Below are 19,749 nucleotides of genomic sequence, written 5' to 3' on the forward strand. Positions count from 1 at the left end.
GGGACTCTCCTTGCTGGCGTGTGGTGCAGCGGCCGCCAGGCGTGGGGCTGCCCGGGCCCGGCCGGAGCTCCGGCATCTGTGCTCCTGGCTCCGGGCTTCCTTGAGAAGTGTTGCTCCTGGTCTGAGCCATTCCGCCAGGCCTGCTGCCGAGAGCCGCGGGTGCCGAGGCTGGGCTGGCGTGAGAGGCGGCGTGTTCCTCGCCCCGTCGCGGAGGCACCGTTTCCGCCTCGCCACTCTGTTCAGGGTCGCCGCGGAGCTGGCTTCTGTGCTGTGCCCTTTCTGTGCTGTGCCCTTTCATTCCCGAAGGCCCTTCGCAGCCTCCACCCGACCTTCTTTTGCATCCTGTAGGAGGGCGGAGCAGCCCCTTGCCGGGCTGTGGGTGGGCCGTGGCCACTGCTGACCAGCACCCGAGCTCCACTGGCCGACGCGTCCTCTGTGCGGTGGCGTCCCAGCCCCGCTCTGTGCCACGTCCCGGCCGCCTCCTCCCGACGGTGGCTCGGCTCCGGGCTGGCATCCTTGACCTTCCCGGGAGGTGTTTAATCAGCTGATTTAATTCAGTGCAAATGGACTTGGGCGTGGACATGACTTCCTCAGTCACTGTGTGATGAGTGGCCGGTGAAGAGCTACGGCTTGGACATGTCCAGAACGCCCCACGTGCCTGGTGGGGAGACCTGCTGTTGGGGTCCCCGTGCTCCCCTGCTGAAACCCTTGTGGGCGAGTTTACAAAAACCATCTGCTGGAAGCCGAACTGCAGCATGTGGGGAGGCCTGGCAAGGTCTGCGTCCCAGGCCTCTCGCACGGGTGGGTGTGGGTGGGTGTGGGGTGAGAGTGGGGTGCTTCCTTGCCACGTCAGCCGGCTGCTGACTGTCGCCTTTCGGGGCGCCTACCCCTGACATGTCTCCTGGCCGTCTGCGGGGAAGGTGACCCGTTTCAAGGTGATTGAAACTATTGTAAACTTCTTGAGCATCATAGTTTTGAAATATCTTTCTATATATTTTATCAAAAAAAAAAAAAACCAAATTAGGTTGACTCTGCGCCTCTGGCAGCATTGCACTGTGGTCAGCCCATGAAACCCGCAGTCACAGGACTCACCCTGACACGCATCCCCGTCCTTCCGAAATCTGAAAGGCAGTTTTATTTTGGTTACCAAGCAAGCGATATGAGCTGTAAGTAAATAATTTTCTACAACTAAAAACTGCTCATTCGAACTAATAGGGAATGAGTAACATTAAAAACTATAAACATCTGTTATGAATGATCCCGCTTGCTGGCAGGCAGTTTGCACCTTGCTGAGACACTCCTTTAGCAAGGGACAGAGTGGAGGAAGTGCAGTAAATAGTGAAATACGCTAACAAAGTCAAACCTAATCCTTGAAATTCAAAGATGATCTGATCTGAAATATCCTCGGACCCCAACCCTCTCTACCTCGGAACCCAAGTTGCTACAGAATATTTTTTGAATAGAGGTGAAACACGTTCACAGTGAAATGCTCGTGTCTTACGTGCACCATCAACGGTTCTGACAGATCGTCCACCTGCCCAGCCGAGGCGGTTTCCAAACCCCAGGAAGCCCCTTTCCGAGCCTCCCGTGCAGTCCCGCCCGCCACGGGCACCTGCCCGCGTTCTCTTACCATAAACGAGTCCCGCCTGGTCTTCGTCTCCTGGATGGACTCTGCGTCAGGCCGTTCTCCTATGCCGGCTTCTCTCAATGTAATGTCTGAACGGGTCACTAACACCACCGAGCGCATCCGTAACTCTCCTTGCCGTCGGCTGGTATTCCAGGCTGTGCGTGTGGGACTTTGTTCCGCCGGTGGGCTCTTGGGTTGTTCAGGTTGTGGTGAGATGAACAGGCTGCCACGAACATTGCTGTGAAAACCGTGCCGCGGACGTGACATTTCATTACGCAGCGAGAGCAAAGCGTGGGGTCCCGAGCTCACCAGGCGCGCGAGGCCTTGCCCTTCCCGCAGCCCTCTGGGCGCGTCCCCGGTGGCCGTCCGCGTGTTTGCCAGCCTGGGGGTGAGGCCACGCTGCTCACACCGCCGCCTGCCACCAACCGTCACCACTTCGGTTTGTCCCTCGTTGATGGTGGTGTCGAGTCCGGGGCTGATCGTGGCCGGTGCAGAGACTTCACACACTTGTCATTGTGTTTCTTTTCTTAATTGTTTCCTGAAACTCTGTGTCCTTATTTGGATGGCCGGCTGGAATTCTTTATATAAATACGTATTAAATGTGTTGTCCTCTTAGCTAAAGCTACTTCGGTCATAGTCTCCTGGTCTTTAGCTTTCCCTTTTCATTTTCTCAGAGACAGACTTGCAGGAGACAGGATTTATCAGGGTTTTTTGCTTCTGTGGTTAGTTAGCATTTTTATCCAACCTGAGACACCTTCATCTGTCCTATGTTTGTGAATTTAGTCCCTTCTGATATTTCTAGACATTTTAGAATTCGTTATTTACGCTTAGGTGTAATGTAACTCTAAGTGGATTTGTATGCATTGTGTGCAGTAGTGTGTCACAGAACTGGTGTCTCGTTTACACACTCAATGTAGCCTCAGGTCCTCTGACCCGCTGTCCTGGGGGTAGCCTCCAAAGGTGAAGGTTAGGAAGGAAAAGCAGCACGGGCTATTGATGAGCACTTGTCCATATATTTAAAAGGCTTCTGGGCCTCCGCGGAGGCGCAGCGCTTGAGCACTGGGCTGCGAAGCTGCCCGCAGCCTCGGCAGCGCCGGATCGATCCCCGGCTGCTCCCCGGCCACCGGAGGAGGGTCCCACATGGCGCGCAGACCTCTCCTGCCACCCGCTGCTCCCCTCAGCAGTGTGCTTCGGTCCTTCTGCCTGCTCTGCTCCCCGCTCTGGCTCTGGTGAATTCTCCCACCCTCCCCACTTCTGACTGTGCCCAGTGCTTGTATAAATAAATAAATAAATCTTAAAAAAAAAGGCTTCTATAGTAGAAAGGCAGTTACAAGTGAAATAAATAATCTGAGATTCTATGAAACCAGTAATAATATGAGTCCATATAACGTATAAATCAATGTATACATAGAAGCATTTGAACATGAGTGTGCAAGCACATGTATGCACGGAGATACAACAGCTGTGAATGTCCACACCCGGAAAGGGTACTACAGAGCATGCTTAGAAACTCATGGCTGATTCTAATTGAGCAAAGCATTATTTTTCTTCCCCTAATGCCTTTTCTCTATCCTGCACAGACATCATCCAGTCTACATGTGCGTATGAAAAGATGCAACAAAGTAACTTAAACAGATTCCACGTACACAGAAAATATTTCTGTGCGTTCCCCTGTATATTAATATATATGTTAATATCCAGTGTATCGTCTGCACAAAGAACTAAAATATGAGAAAATTTCTAATCTCGTTGTATCACCCTCAATTTGCTGCACGTAGTTGCACAGTGTTCCTTAACTCCTGGGAGTTTCATAATGTCTTCACTTGAAAACCGTTGGAAAATGGGGGCGGGTTCACATAATGAGTGAGTGTGAAAAGCAAACTCTTTCAGGCTCTGATAAGGTGAATCATGCACGTGGCATATACTATGAGTCAGAGCTTCTAAGGTAACTGATTAATAGAACCTTTTAATTGGAGCCCACATATACCCGATTTCCACCGGGGCTGTGAGGCGGATCTCCCGCAGGACCCGGCCATCCCGCTCCCAGCACCAGCCCCCAGACACAGCACCTGTCGCGAGGGGCACCTGCCCTTTGTTCTCTGCGGCACTCGCCACCCGGCCAGGACTGTGAGCAAGCGACGTGCCCCCAGCGGAGGAGCCAGCCAGGAAGATGCCGTCTGTGTACAAACAAGAATCCTCTCAGCTGGAAAAAAAAAAAAAGAAAGCAGGGTGAGGTCCCAGCACACGTGCAAGGTGGGTGACTAAGGGTGATGTCTAGTAAGTAGGTCTGGTGGAGAAAGACAAACACCGTGTGACTTCATTTGTTTGTGGAATATAGAGAAACCAACCAAATAAACTAAATAAAACAAAAATTATTAGACTAAAATAACTAAACTGGTTCCATTTTTGGCCACACCGCGCGTTTGCAGACGTGGGGAATCGAGAGGCTCAGTGGCGCTGTCCGAGCCCCGCCTCGTGGTGTGAACGCCTGTTTCTGTTGCAACCTGCAGCTCGAGCGACAGCCGGGCCCCAGGCAGGGATGGGCGGGCAGCGGGGGGGTTTGGGGGCGAAGGCCGTGCCTGCTTGGTCAGGAGCGCACTCAGACCCCTCGGGGTGTCCACTCGGTTCTCAGTCCTGTCCTATAAAGCAGTCAGTTTGTCACTTTGCTCTATTACCAGTGGCACCTCAAGAGGCAAGGAAACCAGCCCTGGAAGGTGCCCTTTAAGTTATTCTAATTAAGAGACGCCTGAGGGCTGGGCGCGGTGGCTGCCAGGGCCACGCAGCGTGGCCAGGCAGGTCAGGCGCGTCCAAGGCCTACCGAGCCTCGAAGATGGAATCCAACAAACGGTCGGGGACAGTCTTCTAGTGTGACCTTTCATCACTTTTTATAATGATGAGAAAAGCTAAATTCTGAAATGCTAAAGCACGATGTTTAAGACTTAGAAAACGTGGGAACAGGCTGCACCCCCCAGACGCAACCCCAAGCTCGTCCTCCCCGGGGCCACCCCGAACGCTGCGTGTGCCTGGCCTGGGAGGCCTGGGCTCTCCCGGAGTGAACCTGCCCTCTGGCGTGTCTGCTCCGAGGGCTGAGAACATGGGGTGGGGGGCGGCCCCCTGGCTTAGAGCTCACGGCTCCCAGGGCTCCGTGGGCCCGGTGCTCAGCTGATACTTGAGTGGACAGGCGGGGATCAAAGTCCCCCCATCACAAAGCTCATTGTGATCATGAAAGAGGGGCCCATCTCCCCCCAAACCTGGGGTAGCTCTCTGTAGCCGAGTTTGAAAGGGCAGCGGAATGCAGGCGCCCCGAGGCCCCGACACCAGCACCCCAGAAACTCTGGAACACCCAAGTCAGACCCACAGCCCTGGCTCCAGGACTCACTGGTTCCAGCTGCTGGGCCGGGACAAGGACAGCAGGGAGGCGGCGGCTGGCAGTGGAGTCCAGCTCTTCCTCGTCCTCATCCGCAGCGACCCCGTCGCGGGCAGTGGTGTTATTTGCACTTTAGAGGCAGGAACATTGGAGCTTCACATGAGGTTCAACACCTGGCAAAACAGCCGTCGTCTTGCCCCTGCTCATACATCAGGCGGAGGAACTGTGCCTGCCACTCCCGGAACAGCTGCGAGAGCGTGGCCTCTGATGTGACCTGATGCAGCCCCCTGATGCAGCCCCCCAGCGACTGGCCACGGCTCCCAGGCAGCCAGGCTCGGCGGCCAGGACAGTGTCTCCGGCAGCCTGGCTCAGGGCCGGGGGGCTGCCCACTGCGTGTGCCTGGCCAAGGCGCCCCGCCCCACAGTGTGAGCCCCAGGCTGGGGCTTAACCTGGTCACGGCCTCGGTTTCCTCCTGTGACCCTCGGGCCTGGAATCGTCATGGAGGCCCCATGACACCGACGGGCCCCATCTCTGGCCGTGGTGATTTTCTTTCTTCGATCAACAGAAACAGCAGCAATTTATCCAGCTCGACAGCAAAGTAAAATAGCCGGTTTGACAACGAGACAAGCAAGAGGGGGACGAGGCCAGACGCCCAGAGGCCCGGCCACAGCCCGTGTGGCAGACGGAGGGCGTCCCGAAAGGGCACGCGTCCCGAAGGGCAGCGGCCACCAGGCCGGGAGCGCCCAGCTCCCTGTAACCTGGGCGCGGCGCGCGAGGCAGCGCTTGAGCAGACACCGGCGATATGCTGCTTGGTTAACTGCACCTTTTAATAACAGGCTCGCAAGGCCCGACTCCTGCGCGGGAATGACTCGAGGTGCCGGGGCTTCGAGGGAACACGCGGCTGCCCCTGCTCGCTGTCGTGTGACTCAGCCGGCTCCTTCCCCGGGAGCCGCAACTGGTCCTCGTGTCTTCATCGAGACGGGATCGGCGGGGGAATCTGTGTCAGTCCCCGTGGGCGAGGCCGGCAGTCACTGGGGCTCACAGGACCACAGGCAGGACCTCGCCGAGCCGGGGCTCTGCAGACGGGGTGCCTGGCCTCTCCGGGTGCTGCAAGGCCAGACGCTGTCCCCCGCTGGCCAAGTCACCACAGAGAAAAACATAAATTGGGGTTCTCGCAGGCTGTGTGGCCACAGGGCTGTGTGGACAGTGATGGGTTCACCTTAAAAGGATCAAAATGGGGACACGGCAGAGCAGCAATTGGGGTGCAGCGGCCACACTGGGGCCTGGAACCACCGTCACAGAATCTGCGCGCTCCTGGGTTCATCGCGGCATCACTCACCAGCCAGGACGCGGGCGCGAGGGCCTCTGGGGGACCTGGCCGAGGACACGGCGGGGTCCCTGCGGCAGAGGACGCGGGAGAGGGGACACGGCAGAAGGAAACCTGAACGTCCGTCCCCAGGGGCAACGCCTGGTTACCACGCGGGACGTGGCAGGTGTGAGGGGGCCGCGCGGGCTCCCCCATCCTGGTTGCAGCCTACCCCGGCGCAGAGAGGCCACGGCCCTGGAGCGCAGTGAGAGCAACAAGTGTGCACCTTCCGTGTGCGCAGCGCGTTGGGAGCAGGCAGGGGCCGCGGCAGGGGAGCCCACGTGTGGCGTCGGCCTTCCAGGGCCCCGCGGCTCGCAGGGAGACGCGCAGGAGCGGGAACCCCCACGGCCAGTGACGCGCCCACGGCTGGGAGGAAGCGCAGACAGAATTGTTGAACTTTTGTCCACCATAAGATCGGTTTTTCGTAAGCTGAGAAATCAGATAGTACAGCCCATTTACAGATAATTCTAAAATGGAAACGTGTTCAACGTAATACTTGGAGGAGAAACAAAGTGTCTTTTAAAAAAGGAACGTGCGTTACAATAAAAATATGTATAAGGTCAAGCAACCGGCTGCGGAACCAACAGGCCGACGAGAAAGCTAAAGGGAAATGAAAGCAAATACCTTGAGCCGAACGGAAGGGGGGCGCGGCGCGAAAAGGGACGGCTGCGGCCGGGCCTCCTAGGGTGGGGCCCGCGGGGTGCCCCCCGCCGCCCCGGAGGAGCCGCCAGGAGGAGAGTGAGGCTCAGGATTAGGACAACGGAGGAAATATCAAAGGCCGGAGAAGAAATAAAATAGAGATTTGAAAGACAATAGAAAAAAAATCAATGAAACCACGAGCTGCTTCTCAGAGGAGAAAATGAAGCTGGTGGAACCTCCGGCCGCACTCGGCGCCGAGAGGCCGCGCAGGCGGGTCAGACGCGGGCGGGAGACGCAGCCGCCACCCGTGGGCGCGGAGAGGCCGGGCACACCACACAGCTGCGGGTCGGAAGGGGATGAGCCCTAAAAATATGGGATAAAGTCTGTATTTATTCAAAAAAGAGGTGATAAATTCTAAAAATATACAAGCAAATTATTACTCAGGAAATGGATTAAATCATCAAAACCCCCAACAAGACCCCGGGCTAGACGGCTTCCCGGGGAAGTCACCGAAAGCTCGGCGAGGAGCCGGCGCCATCCCCCTGAAGCCCTCGGAAGGGCGGAGAGCAGGGAAGGCCTCACACGCACTCTGCGAAGTCAGCCGTACCCCAGCAGCTGGGCACGCCAGGGCGCGTGAGGGGAGAAGCTGCAGGCGAGCGTGCGGTGACGCGGGGGAGAATCCCCAGCAAAGCATTAACCCGGACGCGAGGGTGCTGGAGAGGCCACGGCGCACACTCCCCCTGCCCACCACACGCCCGCCTGGGTGTTGAGTGAATAACTGAGTCAAAAACCTCTTAATGTGAGACTCTCCCAGGAGAGAGAGTTCTACCAGCGTTCCATTTAGAACCCCATGATCTATTTTTAATGCGTCTTCGAAGCTGTACACACAGCAAGCGGCCGTCGGGCGGGAAGCAGCTTCCTTCTCTGCGTTCATGAGATGGACATGATGAGATTAACGTGACGGTCGCGGCGCGGGGCCCCGCGGGGGACTCGCAGGCCGAGGGCGGAGCCTGTCGTGTCTGAGCCTGTCGTGTCTGAGCTGTGTTCTCGGCTGCCCGTCCGTGAACGTGCAGGAAAGAGGGAGAAACAGGTTTGCAGCTCAAGCTCCTGGCGGGAAACAGGAACGTGGCCCACAGGTTCTCTGCGCTACAGGCCAGCACAGGGGTTCCAGCCCGTTTTGGGGTCCTGGCTGTTCCTGCAGGAGCGTGACGGCCCAGGAACGTGCCGCGGGCGGAGGGTCCGCGACTGCCCGGAGACAGCCCCAGGCCCCGGGCTCATGGCCCGCACCGTTGGGCTCTAATTTGGTGGGATCATAATTCAGTCATTCGCGTGCCCGAATCCCAGATGCTGAGCTGTTAGTCTGTTAAAGGGGTGCTTTTTGGACAAAGCGTGTTAATAAGGAGGGCCGGTCTCGCTGGGGAGGTGCAGGGGTGGGGAGCGAAGGTGGATGCTCGGGGCGAGGGGGGCGGGAGCGGACAGAGGCGCTGCTGGTTGGGAAGGCCTCCTGGGGAGGGGCACGCCCTGATAAAGCTCGTCTCCCCACCGTGAGGACCAGCACTAACCGCCGTGGCCGGACCGACCCTCGCAGCTCCTCGGGTGCTGGGCTTTGTAACCCCACCCCGGCTGGGGAAGGACCCTCGTGATGGAGAGACTGAAGGAGACCTGAGCCCAGGACACTCAGCACAGCCAGGAGGCCGCCTGCCTAGCCCCCGGCACTGTCCGGCGAGCCGTTCTCCCGCTGGCCGGCGGCCCTGGGCCCCGGGTGCGGCTGCTTATTTTATTTGCCCAGCAACATGTGCTCGGGCTCAAGTTCTCATCTCCGCAGCACGTGTCTTGGGTCAGTGTGCTCAGAGTGGCCTTTATGTCCCCCTTCCGGGCCCCATGCACACGTGTCTGGCCCAGTGCAGGCCGGGGCGAGGCGCGGTGTCCGCCCTCTGTGGTGCTTCTCCAGGAAGCAGGGCCGGAGGCCTCTGCCCGCGTGGCCCGGGTGAGGAAGCAGGACGCACAGGACGGCTCCTCACCCAGAGCCAGGGGCCGGTGCGGGGCGGGCGATGCACTCAGGGCCGCGGTCACCAGTACCGGCCGCTGTGCTGCAGGACGTGCTGGGAGGCCAGGACGCTGCCACTGCTACACCCCGGAGGTGCCTGCGGGACCCAAAGCAACAAGAAGGACAGTGGGAGTGATCGGGGAGGCAGAGAGGGACCCGTACCTGGGGATGGAGGACACGCAGGGGCCCGTGTCATGGGGACGCCCCCGCCCTGCCTGCAGTCAGCACAGGGTGCTCGTCCCCACCCCTGGGGTGGCCGTGGCAGAGACACGAGCCGAGGCTCCCCTGTCCCTGAAGGGGTCTCCGTTTGCTCAGACTACTTTTTTTAAAAAAGATTTATTTATTTATGCACACAAGAGCTGGGGTGCAGGCCAGAGATGCGGGGGGTGAGAGGACTCCCCAGAGACAGAGCGGGGAGCAGAACAGGCAGACTGACTGAAATCCACTGCTGAGGGGAGCAGCGGGCGGCAGGAGGGGTCTGCGCCGTGTGGGAATCTCCCTGGCCGGGGATGGAACTCGTGCTGCAGAGGCTGCGGACAGCGTCACAGGCTGCGTCTCAACCCCCTGCGCCACCAGGGGGGCCCCTCCGACTACCTTTCTGGGTAAACGTGGATGAGAAACGCGCAGTGAATCAGGATTGTAAACACAGTGTTGACGCGTCTGTCGCGACTCCGTTGGCACCGCGGGTCTCGCCAAGTGTGATTAGGACGGTGGAGACGGGTTTGCAATGAACTGCAGCCACGTTCGTAGCCGGAGCCGGAGTGTTCGTAACAGCGGCACTTTTGAAAAACAAAAATGAAAACATCCAGGTCGCGAGGTTTGTCCCCGCGAAGGACAACCCTGCCCGGCACGAGCTCAGGCTGCGCCCGGCTCGGCGGCCTCGAGCCTTGACGGTGACCTGTCGCTCCTGCCCGACCCTTCAGCCACAGCTGGGGACATCGCTGCGAGCACGGAAGCAGCACGCTTGGACTAACACGCCCCGGGAGGGCGGGCGGCGGGGCCGGCTGAGCTGGGGTGGGCAGTCCTGTCCTTCTCCCGGAGTGAACCACCCACCTGTGTCCACCGGGGCCACCTGGCCAGCCTGACGCCGGACACCCACACTTCCCGACCTTGAGCTCGCGCGTTAGCCTCGACATTCGCCCTCACAAATCCCCTTTCGTGTGTCACCAAGGGCGCGCTCCACAGCCAATGCTCTTGCTCTACGCGTGGATGTTAGGGTGCATCTTTCAAACTCCCCAAAATGCTAAGTCGCAGGGTCTTAGTTCTTTATTAAAGGTTGTTTGAGCGGAAACGATGCTCCAGATTGCCAAGCAAACGAACTACCATATGGCAAAGCAGTTTTAGCTCGTGGTATCCGACTGCTCCTTCTCTGTAAATTGTATTCTCCAGATATTTTGCTGCTTAGCTTAATTTCCTTATAATTAAAAAAAAACTTTTATCTTCCTAAACTATGCAAGTTGATTTCTGAGTGTAACTAGCACACGTGTCTCTGTGTGTGTGCGCACACACGCACAGAGAGAGCACGCTAGTGCACATCGCTTGAGGACGGCACGCAGGGCGTCAGGGCCTGGACCGGGCCAGTGAGGGGGACGGAGCAGAGGCCGATGGCCCAGAAGGGCGACCCCTGCCGAGCATATCTGGTGGGCAACATGGGTCTTGCGTGGTCCGGGCTGGTGACTCACCACACCCGCGACTTTCATTTGATCGTAATTTTAAGAAGAAACCGCTGGCGTGGTTGCAGAGACACAGTGCATGACGTGGGTGTACCAGAGGGCCAGCAAGGGTCTCAGGGTCTGTCCTGGACACTCAGCCGGGCCTTTGACAGTGGACGCGTCCCCCCAGAGTGACCAGCCGTTAACACTTCACTCACAAACCAGCGAGGCCAGCTCGGCAACTGGTCCAGACTGCTGGCCTCACACTGGCTGGACACATCAGCACCACCCACTGCCCGCCTCACCCTGGGGACCCCCACACACATCAGGCCTTTAAGGCGGGCTCACAGCCCCGCCCTCCAGGAACACTGGGGCCTCCCCGGTGGCGCAGGGGTTGAGCGCAGCCTGTGGAGCTGTCCACAGCCTCTGCAGCATGGGTTCGATCCCCGCCAGCCAGGGAGCTACCCACACGGCGCAGCAGACCTCTCCTGCCTCCCCGCTGCTCCCCTCAGCAGTGGATTTTGTCAGTCTGCCTGTTCTGCTCCCCACTCTGTCTCTGGTGAATCCTCTCACCCCCACAGCTCTGGCCTGTACCCCAGTTCTTTTTTTTTGTGGGACCCTTGCCGGCGGCCAGGGATGGAGCCGGCGCTGCAGAGGCTGCAGGCAGCTTTGCAGCCCAGCGCTCAACCGCTGCACCACCAGGGGAGGCCCTGCACCCCAGTTCTTGTAGCATAAATAAATCTTTTAAAAAAAATGAACAATGATGTAAAACTAAAAATTTTTTTTTAAAAATTCTGTCACATAATTAAAGGTGTTATCTCCTCACCATTTCATTTTATACAAAAAAAATCAACTTTGCTAACTGCGTCCTGCGTGTCTGTGCTCAGGAAACGCCCAGCCGGTAGCATCCTTAGCAGATGATGGTTGCAGGCAACCACCTTTAAGGAACTTAATTCAGCCGCAGGCCAGCGCCGCTTCCCTCCCCTGTGCCTCCCCCCCTCCGTCCTGCGGCCACGGCGGCCCCTCTCCCTGCAGCCGGACCCCGGCATCCAGGAGCGGACACTCAGGCCTCGGTGCTTGCGGAGGCCGGCGGGTCCACGGGAAGCAGCCGCCCACACCGTCCTTGACGGTGACCCGGCAGATCACTTTAGAATTTGCCTGATTAAAAATATTCTAAGAGTTTCCCCTCTAAGATGTAGCTGAGACCAGTCCACTCTCTAGTGACGTGTTGTCGCCTCAGGCCGTTCGCAGGAAAATAGACGCTGCGCTGAGAGCGGAGCCGGCCGGCAGGAGGGTGTAATTGGAAGCGTATCGATCCCGCCTCCCCCTGAGTCCCGTTCCTGATTAGCTGGGAGTGGGGCGCGGCCGGCTGCACGCGGCCGTCAGGGGGGCTGAGGCTGTCATGTTTAGCGGCCGGGTTTGGAGTCTCGGCCGGGTCTCCTCCGGTTCTGCCCGGGGGGCCGACCTCTGCAGCCCGTCTCACGCATCCCGGACAGGACAGTGGCTTAGCAGGCCCCACCCCCCCTGCACCGAGGGCAGCTTCCAGTGTGACAGAGAGGGCGACCATCGCGAGCCCCGCGAGGCTGGACCCCGCTGGTGAGTCAGCTGAGCCCTTGACTAGATGGGCAGGGTCGGGCCTCGGGCGGGGTGGGAGACGCCAAGACACTCGCCCTCCCCGACTGAGGGCCCCCACGCCTGCCCAGAAGCCGGTGTCCCCCCACATCACAAGTCAAAGACACCATTTCCAATATATTAAGAAAATTTCTTTTAATTAAAAAAACTGACCCCCAGGCACGCGCGTGGCTCCCCGCACCGGAGTGGGGCCGTCCCTGTGCCTGCCTTTGGCCGGCTGCGGGGCCCTGTGCCGGCCAGACCCGCCCCATCGCAGGCGGCCTCGGTGCGGGAGCTGCTCGCCTGTGCGGGGGGTGGGCGCTGCCTGGAAAGACAGCACTAGGGACCCACGCAATTTAAACCCCAGAAAACCAAAACCAGAAAGTCGGCGTTATTAGGCCTCTTACTGACTCGGGGTCCCCGACCCAGGGAGACGCGCGTGTTGCTAAAGGGACAGAGGCGTCTGGTTTGTCTGTTTGGACTTACGGCCCCGGCACCCAGCACGTCTTTTAGAGACTAGCCAATAAATTCCCAGAAAGGGACGATCCGACATTCAACTAAAACATCGCTAGTCGCACACCCGTAGTTTAAGTCTGTGTTTAGCTCCTAACTGGTCCACTCACACGCTTGTCCCCTCACTGGTCACTCGCTCGCGTGCACAAGCTGGGCCCGTGCAGGAAGGTGCTAGAAAGGGGCGTCTCAAGCTGCTGAGTGCCCGGCACAGCCCGGGACAGCTGTCACGGCGACATCCGGTCTGGATTCAGCGCGTCCAAGCGAGACCAGAAACTCTCCGGGGGGTTCCAGACACGGGGTTCCAGGACGGGAGCCCTGCAGTTGGAGTCAGGGGACGGGCAAGGGCGGGAGAGGCGGGCTGGGCTGGGGCGCCTGGTGTTGCGGCTGCAGAGAAGAGGCTCAGGGTCTCAGCGCACAAGCGCGCTCGGGCGAGACGCAGGCTGGGATCGGCGGCTCCTGCTGCAGGGAAGGGTCAGGAGGCGTCCACCAGGCGTGTGCGTCCATAATGCACAGTCCCAGGGCCTGCTGCATCACTGCGGCCCCGCGCGGACGTCAGGCACGTGCCCCCAGCGCCAGACAGGCAGGCCTGCTCCTTCTCCGTCTGCTGTAAGCTCTGGAAGGATCCACTGGGCAAACCTATTGTCCAGCGCGGGAGTAAAATAAAAGGTTGTGCTCAGGCAACAAGATGGAAGAAAAGGGTTTTTAGGCAAAAATATAAGTTTGCCATGATCTCTGAGACCTCATTAAACAAGGTAATACGCCAGCGTCACGTTAACCTGACCTACATTGTTTTAGATTTGCAAATTACAGTTTCCACAGGGAAGTGGAAAGGATCACTTACAGGTCATGCCAACATGGCACAAGTCACTGACTGTGTCCCCACCTCGGGGAGTGCAGTCACCCGAGAAGGAGCTAGATGTGCGCACAGAGGACACACACGTTTGTACGTACAGCCCACGTGTGTGCGTGTGTGTGTGTGCTCACGTGTGACCCACGCCTGTACGTGGCATGTGTGTGCACATGTAAAGAGGACCATCCCCCCCCAGCAGCGCTCGACGCCCCGTGGCCCTGGCGCCACCGCGAGCGCCGCCCATCAGCTGCCGCCGCCTCCGCTGGCCCCGCGCGTGCCCGCGCCAGATAATTGAAGCTCTTCTAACACTTGGTAACAGTGTCGTCTGCCATCTCATGGGCGAGGAGCACGGCTGAGCGAGGTTGGGAAAAATTCTCAAATGACATCAGCGAGTAATCAACCAAAATAGCATTCACATCTCGGTCTCTCTGACGCTAAATCCCTGCTCTGCACCTGCCCACAGACGCCGCGCGGCTCCCCCCGCAGGGACACCCGCGGCTCCCGAGGCCGGGACCTCGCCTCACCCGGCAAGCCGAGAGCTGACCGTTGTTTTGCAAGAGGGTTTTGGAAACGTTTGTTTACAAGAGAACTTGTACAGTGAATACTTTATGTGCCAGTCAGGGGCACGATGAACCATTAGATGCTGTAATGCACATATCATTTAGTTTAACAGCAGTTTGTAGTTAGGACAGGCTCCAAGGTCAAGCTTATGTGGATTAACTCTGTGGTAATTCAGCTTTTTCCTGCGTCGTCCTCACAACTTCCTCCTGAGGTGCCAGGGAGGTAACGCGGAGCCTCACGACACCCTCTGAGGTGACGCTGAGATGAGCGTGGCCGACTCGCGGGCGCCAGGCTCGGCTGGCTGGCCTCTGGCTGGTCTGCGGGACTGTCCCCTGCCCGGGCGAGGCGCTGTGCTGTGACCGGGGCCGGGGCTGCTCACACTATGCAGAAATGCACAGCCAGGTCAGGCTGACAAGACTGTCACCCTTGAATTCGCGTCAAGGAAGGCGCAGGGCTGACGCCCTGTGTGAGCGGCCTGCGGTGACCCCATCAGAGGTGTGGGAGGCCCTCAGACCCCGGGCAGTCGGAGCCGGCCAGCTCGGACGCCTCCCTCTCTGCTGGAGAAGAGCCCAGGCGTCCTGCGGGTCCCCCGTGATCACCCCCTCCGCGGCCAGGAGAACAGCCCCCCCTTCCCGGGAGCACCGTCGGGTCCGGCCTCTGAGAGCAGCTTTTATCATTTGGGGTGTAGGAAGGGCAGAGAACGTGGGGGGCTGCAGGAACCCAGCACGTCCTCGGCGCCGCTGCGGATCTGGCCCTAGTAATAGATTTTCTGCCTGATGTGCCGGAGCCGGTTTCTACGGCACCAGCTTTCGAGAAAAGAAAGCGAGTACCCTGGTGAGAGACGCCGGACTCAGCTCTGCCTCCGCCTGGGGAGAGAAGGGGCGTCACGCTGCCCGTCGAGAACAGGACTTGAGGACCAAGGCGTTGGAGGCGTCCGTCTGCCCCCACCCCGCAGGCCCCGCCCCGCCCAGGGCAGGCCCCAGGCCCCCCTTGGGGCTGCAGAGAGCAGCAGGCGGCCCGCGAGGGCTGTGCGTGTCCACTCCCCGCTCACAGCTGGCAGGGCCGTGCGCCGAGTCCTTCACTGAATCCCGGTTTTAGCTCCCACACGTGTTGTGAAGACTGAGCCGGGCCGTGAGCCCCCCATGCTCCCCCGCGTGCGACGTCGGCGGCTCTTCTGCCTGTTACTGCCGGGGAACCCCATGTTTGCAGAATGCAGGACTCTTGGCCGCAGGGGGCCCCACCCGGTCTGACTCTCTCCTGTCACCCTCTGCTGCCCTGCGGGGCGGGGCCTGGCGTCCTGGCGTGGGGCAGGGGCTGGGCCTGTGGGGCGGGGCCGGACAGAGGCCTCCAACGCTCCCGCGCCTCCTGTTCCGCCCCCAGAGTGGTGAGCTCCTCCCGCCACCCCGAGTTGGCTTGGTCCGTGCACGAGGCGGGGAGACGGGGTGGCCCCCGACAGCCCACCCCCTGGGCGCCCGGCTGGTCTAGCTGGCATGTGCCCTGCGGGTGGCGCCCCCCACCCCACCCCGGCCACTGCTGCCAGGTGCCTCGGAAGTGGAGGACCAGCCTGAGCCCCGCCCCGCCCCAGCTCACACTCCTGTTTGCGTCCACATTCTCTGAATGTGAAGTTTTGGTTTTGACTTGTGTGTTCCAGCGAAGCCTTCCACCTCGCCTGTGGACGTGAGCTTTGTGGGTGCGGCCGGCCCCGGGCACGCACTCCCTCCTGCTCGTCAGAACAGCAAGCAGGCCCCGCGCCCGGGACGCCCCGCGACGCGGCAGAGGTCAAGATGCGATTCCTCGTCCCTTCCCGGTGGTCAGAGTGATTTCGTGTAATGCTTTTGGCTCCGACCCCGCAGGAATGGTGGGAACTTTAACTCCTTCAGAGCTGCCGATTACCTAGGAGAAGGCAGAAAGCAGCGGCCTCCTGATGGCCAAGAGGAACACGAGGCCTCGGTGCTGGTTCACGCGTGCGTGTCCTGCTTCTGCGTCAGCCTCCCTCGTCCACGGCGGCTCAGCACAGCAGGACCAGCCCGAGCAGCCGGGGGCGCGCGTGGACAGCGCTGTCCCGCACGCCCCGCGTGCACCTGGGGAGCAGGCCGCGGCCACCAGCCGCGTCACAACCCAGGCCTCTGCACGCCGCTGAATCAGATGCGGGGACGCGTCCGGTGGCGCCCTGGCCGAGGCGTCTGCAGGAGTCGCTCTCCCTGGGGCGAGCCCGGGCACGTGAGCCCAGCCTGGACGGATGAGGCACAGGGAAGCACGAGGCTGGCGGGTCGGGGGAGGCCAGGTGACGGCAGGTGTGAGGCGGCGTCTGAGAAGGGCCGCTGCACCCTCAGGCTCTGGGAGGAGGCAGCAGGCATTTCCAGGCGCGAGGGGCATGAGTCGGTGAGCACGTGCGGAAAGAGCCAGAGCACTCGAGGAGGACAGCGCGGTGGAGGAGGGGCCGCGGGCGAGCTCAGCGAGAGCTGAGTCAGGACTGGCCTCTCCGCTCCTCCCACCCGCGGACAGCACGCCAGCCCGGGCTTCCCGCGGGGACCCTGAGCAGCGCCTGCCTGTGGAAGGGCTCGTGCCACGACCAAGCTGCGGCAGAGGTAACGGCCGGGCTGACCCTCAGCTGGTGTTCGTCCTGAGTTCATTATGGTTTTCCATCATCCACCCCACCCACCCCCACCTCAACGCCGGGGTTCAGAGCCACAGACCCTGGGGACCTCAAGTGTCCTCAAGTGTCCGTGTCGTCACCGGGTCCCCCGACGGCCGGGAGCTTAGTGTTAAGCTGCGTGTTTGTTCACGATGGACGCCTGTCCTGCGGGCGCCTGTCCTGCGGCGTCTCCCGTCACGAAGGAGTCGGCCGGCCTTGGCGACCCGCGGCCCAGCGCCGCGCCAGCTGCTGTGACCGCGCGGGTGGCAGCCGAGCCAGGCGCGGTTTTCCTGCTGCAAACCTCGGTGCCGCCCTGGATCAGACAGGATTAGAAACAGGCCTTGGAGGTTTTGTTTTCTAAGTCGTCGGTTTAGATCCAGACGGGTTTGTGGCCACCAAGATCACACATCCCGGGAGGACCCGGGCTACGCGCGGAAGCCCCCAGCCCCTCGGCCGAGCGGGTGTGGGCGCTCCGGCAAGCGGTGTGTCCTGTGAGGCCAGCAGCGCGGGCTGCGGGCCAGCACCCCGCGGAGAGGCCGACCCCCGGCTCGTCCCTGTCGCATCTCATCACGGGTCTGCACGGCCGCTCCCGGGCTCGTCCCCGCAATCCTGAGGTCCAGCCCCTCGGCTTGCGAGCTCGGGGTTTGTCACAGCCTCTCCCCGCGTCTCCGCCCGCCCTCTGGGCGTGTTCTCAGCATGTGTGGCCGCGCTCAAGTCCCACTGCCGCTGGGCCTAGCCCTGGCCGCTCACGGCCTCGCCTGCCCCCCCGGCCCGCCCTGTTCGGGGCCTTCCCGCCGCTTCCGTGAGTGCTGTTGGTGGTTTGGGCCCGTGACGCTCGGGGAATCCGGGAGGCGGATGTGAGCCAGGCGGCCTCGCGCTTGGCAGCCCCCGAGGCGAGTGGGAAATCTGTGCGAGCAAAGCCGGGATGGTCGCCCTGAACGATCTCAAATCCGCGTGGTCCCAGGCGCCTGCTGGCCCAGTAGCTCGCATCATGAGCAAAAGTAAGAGCGCAGTGACCGCTCAGCGCAGCGCTGATGCGACTCGGGCGTGTGCAGACGCCGGGGGAGCTGATGGCGCCGCCGCCCCCTGGGCTCGCCCTGCAGGGTGCCAGGGAGCCCCCGCCGGGTCCGCGGAGCCTGTGGAGTGGTGCTGGGGTGGAGGAGGCCAGGGCGGCTGCTTCCAAGACGGTAGGAGGAGGCCCTTTTGGAGGGAAACTCTTTTGCAAAAGCTTCGAAATTCGAGAAGGACTTAACGTGGCAAAGATCTGTGAGGGCAGCTCGAGCACGCACAGGGGCGAAGCCGCAGGGGCCCGCGGGCCTGTGCGGACAGACCTGGAGAAGGGCCTGGCGCGGAGCAGGCAATTCTGTGCGATGTGGGCACTCACACTTTCATTAAACCCCAGAGTAGACACTGAACCCCTGACCCCCAAGGCCGGCCGCATCTCCCCGCCACAGCTTCTCTGCCAGGAGGTGGGCCGAGCAGGCGGGAACCCCACACAGCACCTGCCTGCACCTGTGCCGCCCCGCCCTGCTCTAGGGGTCCCCGTGCGTGCCACTGACTACGGCGGAGAGCGCACGCCCCGGCCGCTGGCGCAGGCGGGGTCTGCACGTGGCCTCTGCACAGCACCCCTAGCGCCGGGGGAGCCAGCACATAGTTGCCCGCACACCTGCGCGTGTCACCTGCCGCAGGTGCTCCCTCGCTGCTGAGCCGGCTCGTCCTCCCCCGCCACGGCGGCGGCCTCTGTGGGGGACGCGAGCTGCCGCTCCTCTCTGTCCCCATGGAATGTGGGTTGGGTGTCTAAAGGCCTAACCACAGATCAGTTATTTTTAAGGGATTTATTTAATATTTTACTTTTACGTATATTTTATTGAATGCATTATTTTACTTTTATCTCTGAAAGATTTGATTGTCGATGTGCTGCCTGCCGCAGCGCATCCTCATTCCACCCCGAGCCTCCGAGGCCCTGGCTGCCGCGCCCTAGGGGGCTCTCGGCCCTCGCCAGGACAGCGCCCCGGGACCTGGGGCGGGGGTGGGCCGCTGACGCCGGCATTTGAGCTGGTGTCCGGTGAGCAGAGCTGCCGAGGGCCAGACATAAAAGGCAGCGTTGCGTCCTCTGCCTGATTCTCCCAGCTAGGGCGGCGGCCGAGTTGCTGGTGACACCACAGATCCTCCCTTCCCGCCCCTGGCCTGGGGCGCAGTGAGGGGTGTTGGTGATGCACCCCCTCGGGGTCAGCAGAGTGGGGTCCCGGCTCCAGCGCCCGCACGCCCTCCCCCCGCTGCTGGGGAGCCTCACGCAGTCGGGTGGGAGCCGGTTCCGGGGTGCTGCCGAGTGTGACGCGTCTCCTCTGTCCCCGCAGGCTGACCGGCATGAAGCTCCCGTCCCCAGTGATCAGCAGCAAGAACTGGCTACGCGTGCACTTCACGTCCGACAGCAACCACCGGCGCAAGGGCTTCAGCGCGCAGTTCCAAGGTGAGACGCCGTCTCCACAGCAAGCGCCAGGAAAGGCTCGGCCGTCCGGCCCGGACCTCGGCTTCTCTCCTGAAGGCGGCGCGAGGGGCGTGGCGCGGGCGCGCCTCTGGGTCTGTGGAGGCCGCGGGGAGGCCTTGCTAGGAAATGTTATCCCTGAAATCGTGGCCTCCGCGCTCTCCGGCTGGCCTGGGGCTATTGCCAAGTTCTGCGCGTAAACATGTCTTTGCGTAAATGGCGACTGCCCCCCTCTTCCGCCGCCAGGCCATCACCTCCTCGCTGCCGTGGGGACAGCAGCGTGTGGCGGGGGGGATCCGGCGCACGGTCGCGTCACCAGCCACACAGACCCAGCGGCTGGCCGTGCAGTGGCCATCACAACAGACACCGCCGCCAGGCTCTGTCCGTCTCACCTCT

The 19,749-nt window shown here is 60.9% G+C and overlaps 1 protein-coding gene across 1 annotated transcript in view; it reads left to right on the plus strand.

Moving 5' to 3' along the window:
* Window positions 1–19,749, plus strand: part of CSMD1 (CUB and Sushi multiple domains 1) — a 629,723-nt gene that overhangs the window by 468,561 nt on the left and 141,413 nt on the right. Inside the window, exon 6 of the mRNA XM_054701136.1 lies at window positions 19,226–19,338. Coding sequence (XP_054557111.1) covers window positions 19,226–19,338 — 113 coding nt within the window. The remainder of the gene's footprint in view (window positions 1–19,225; window positions 19,339–19,749) is intronic.

This window comes from Talpa occidentalis, unplaced genomic scaffold, assembly GCF_014898055.3.
Source record: "Talpa occidentalis isolate TD23 unplaced genomic scaffold, MPIMG_talOcc4v2.1 talOcc4.4, whole genome shotgun sequence".
NCBI classification, from domain to species: domain Eukaryota; kingdom Metazoa; phylum Chordata; class Mammalia; order Eulipotyphla; family Talpidae; genus Talpa; species Talpa occidentalis.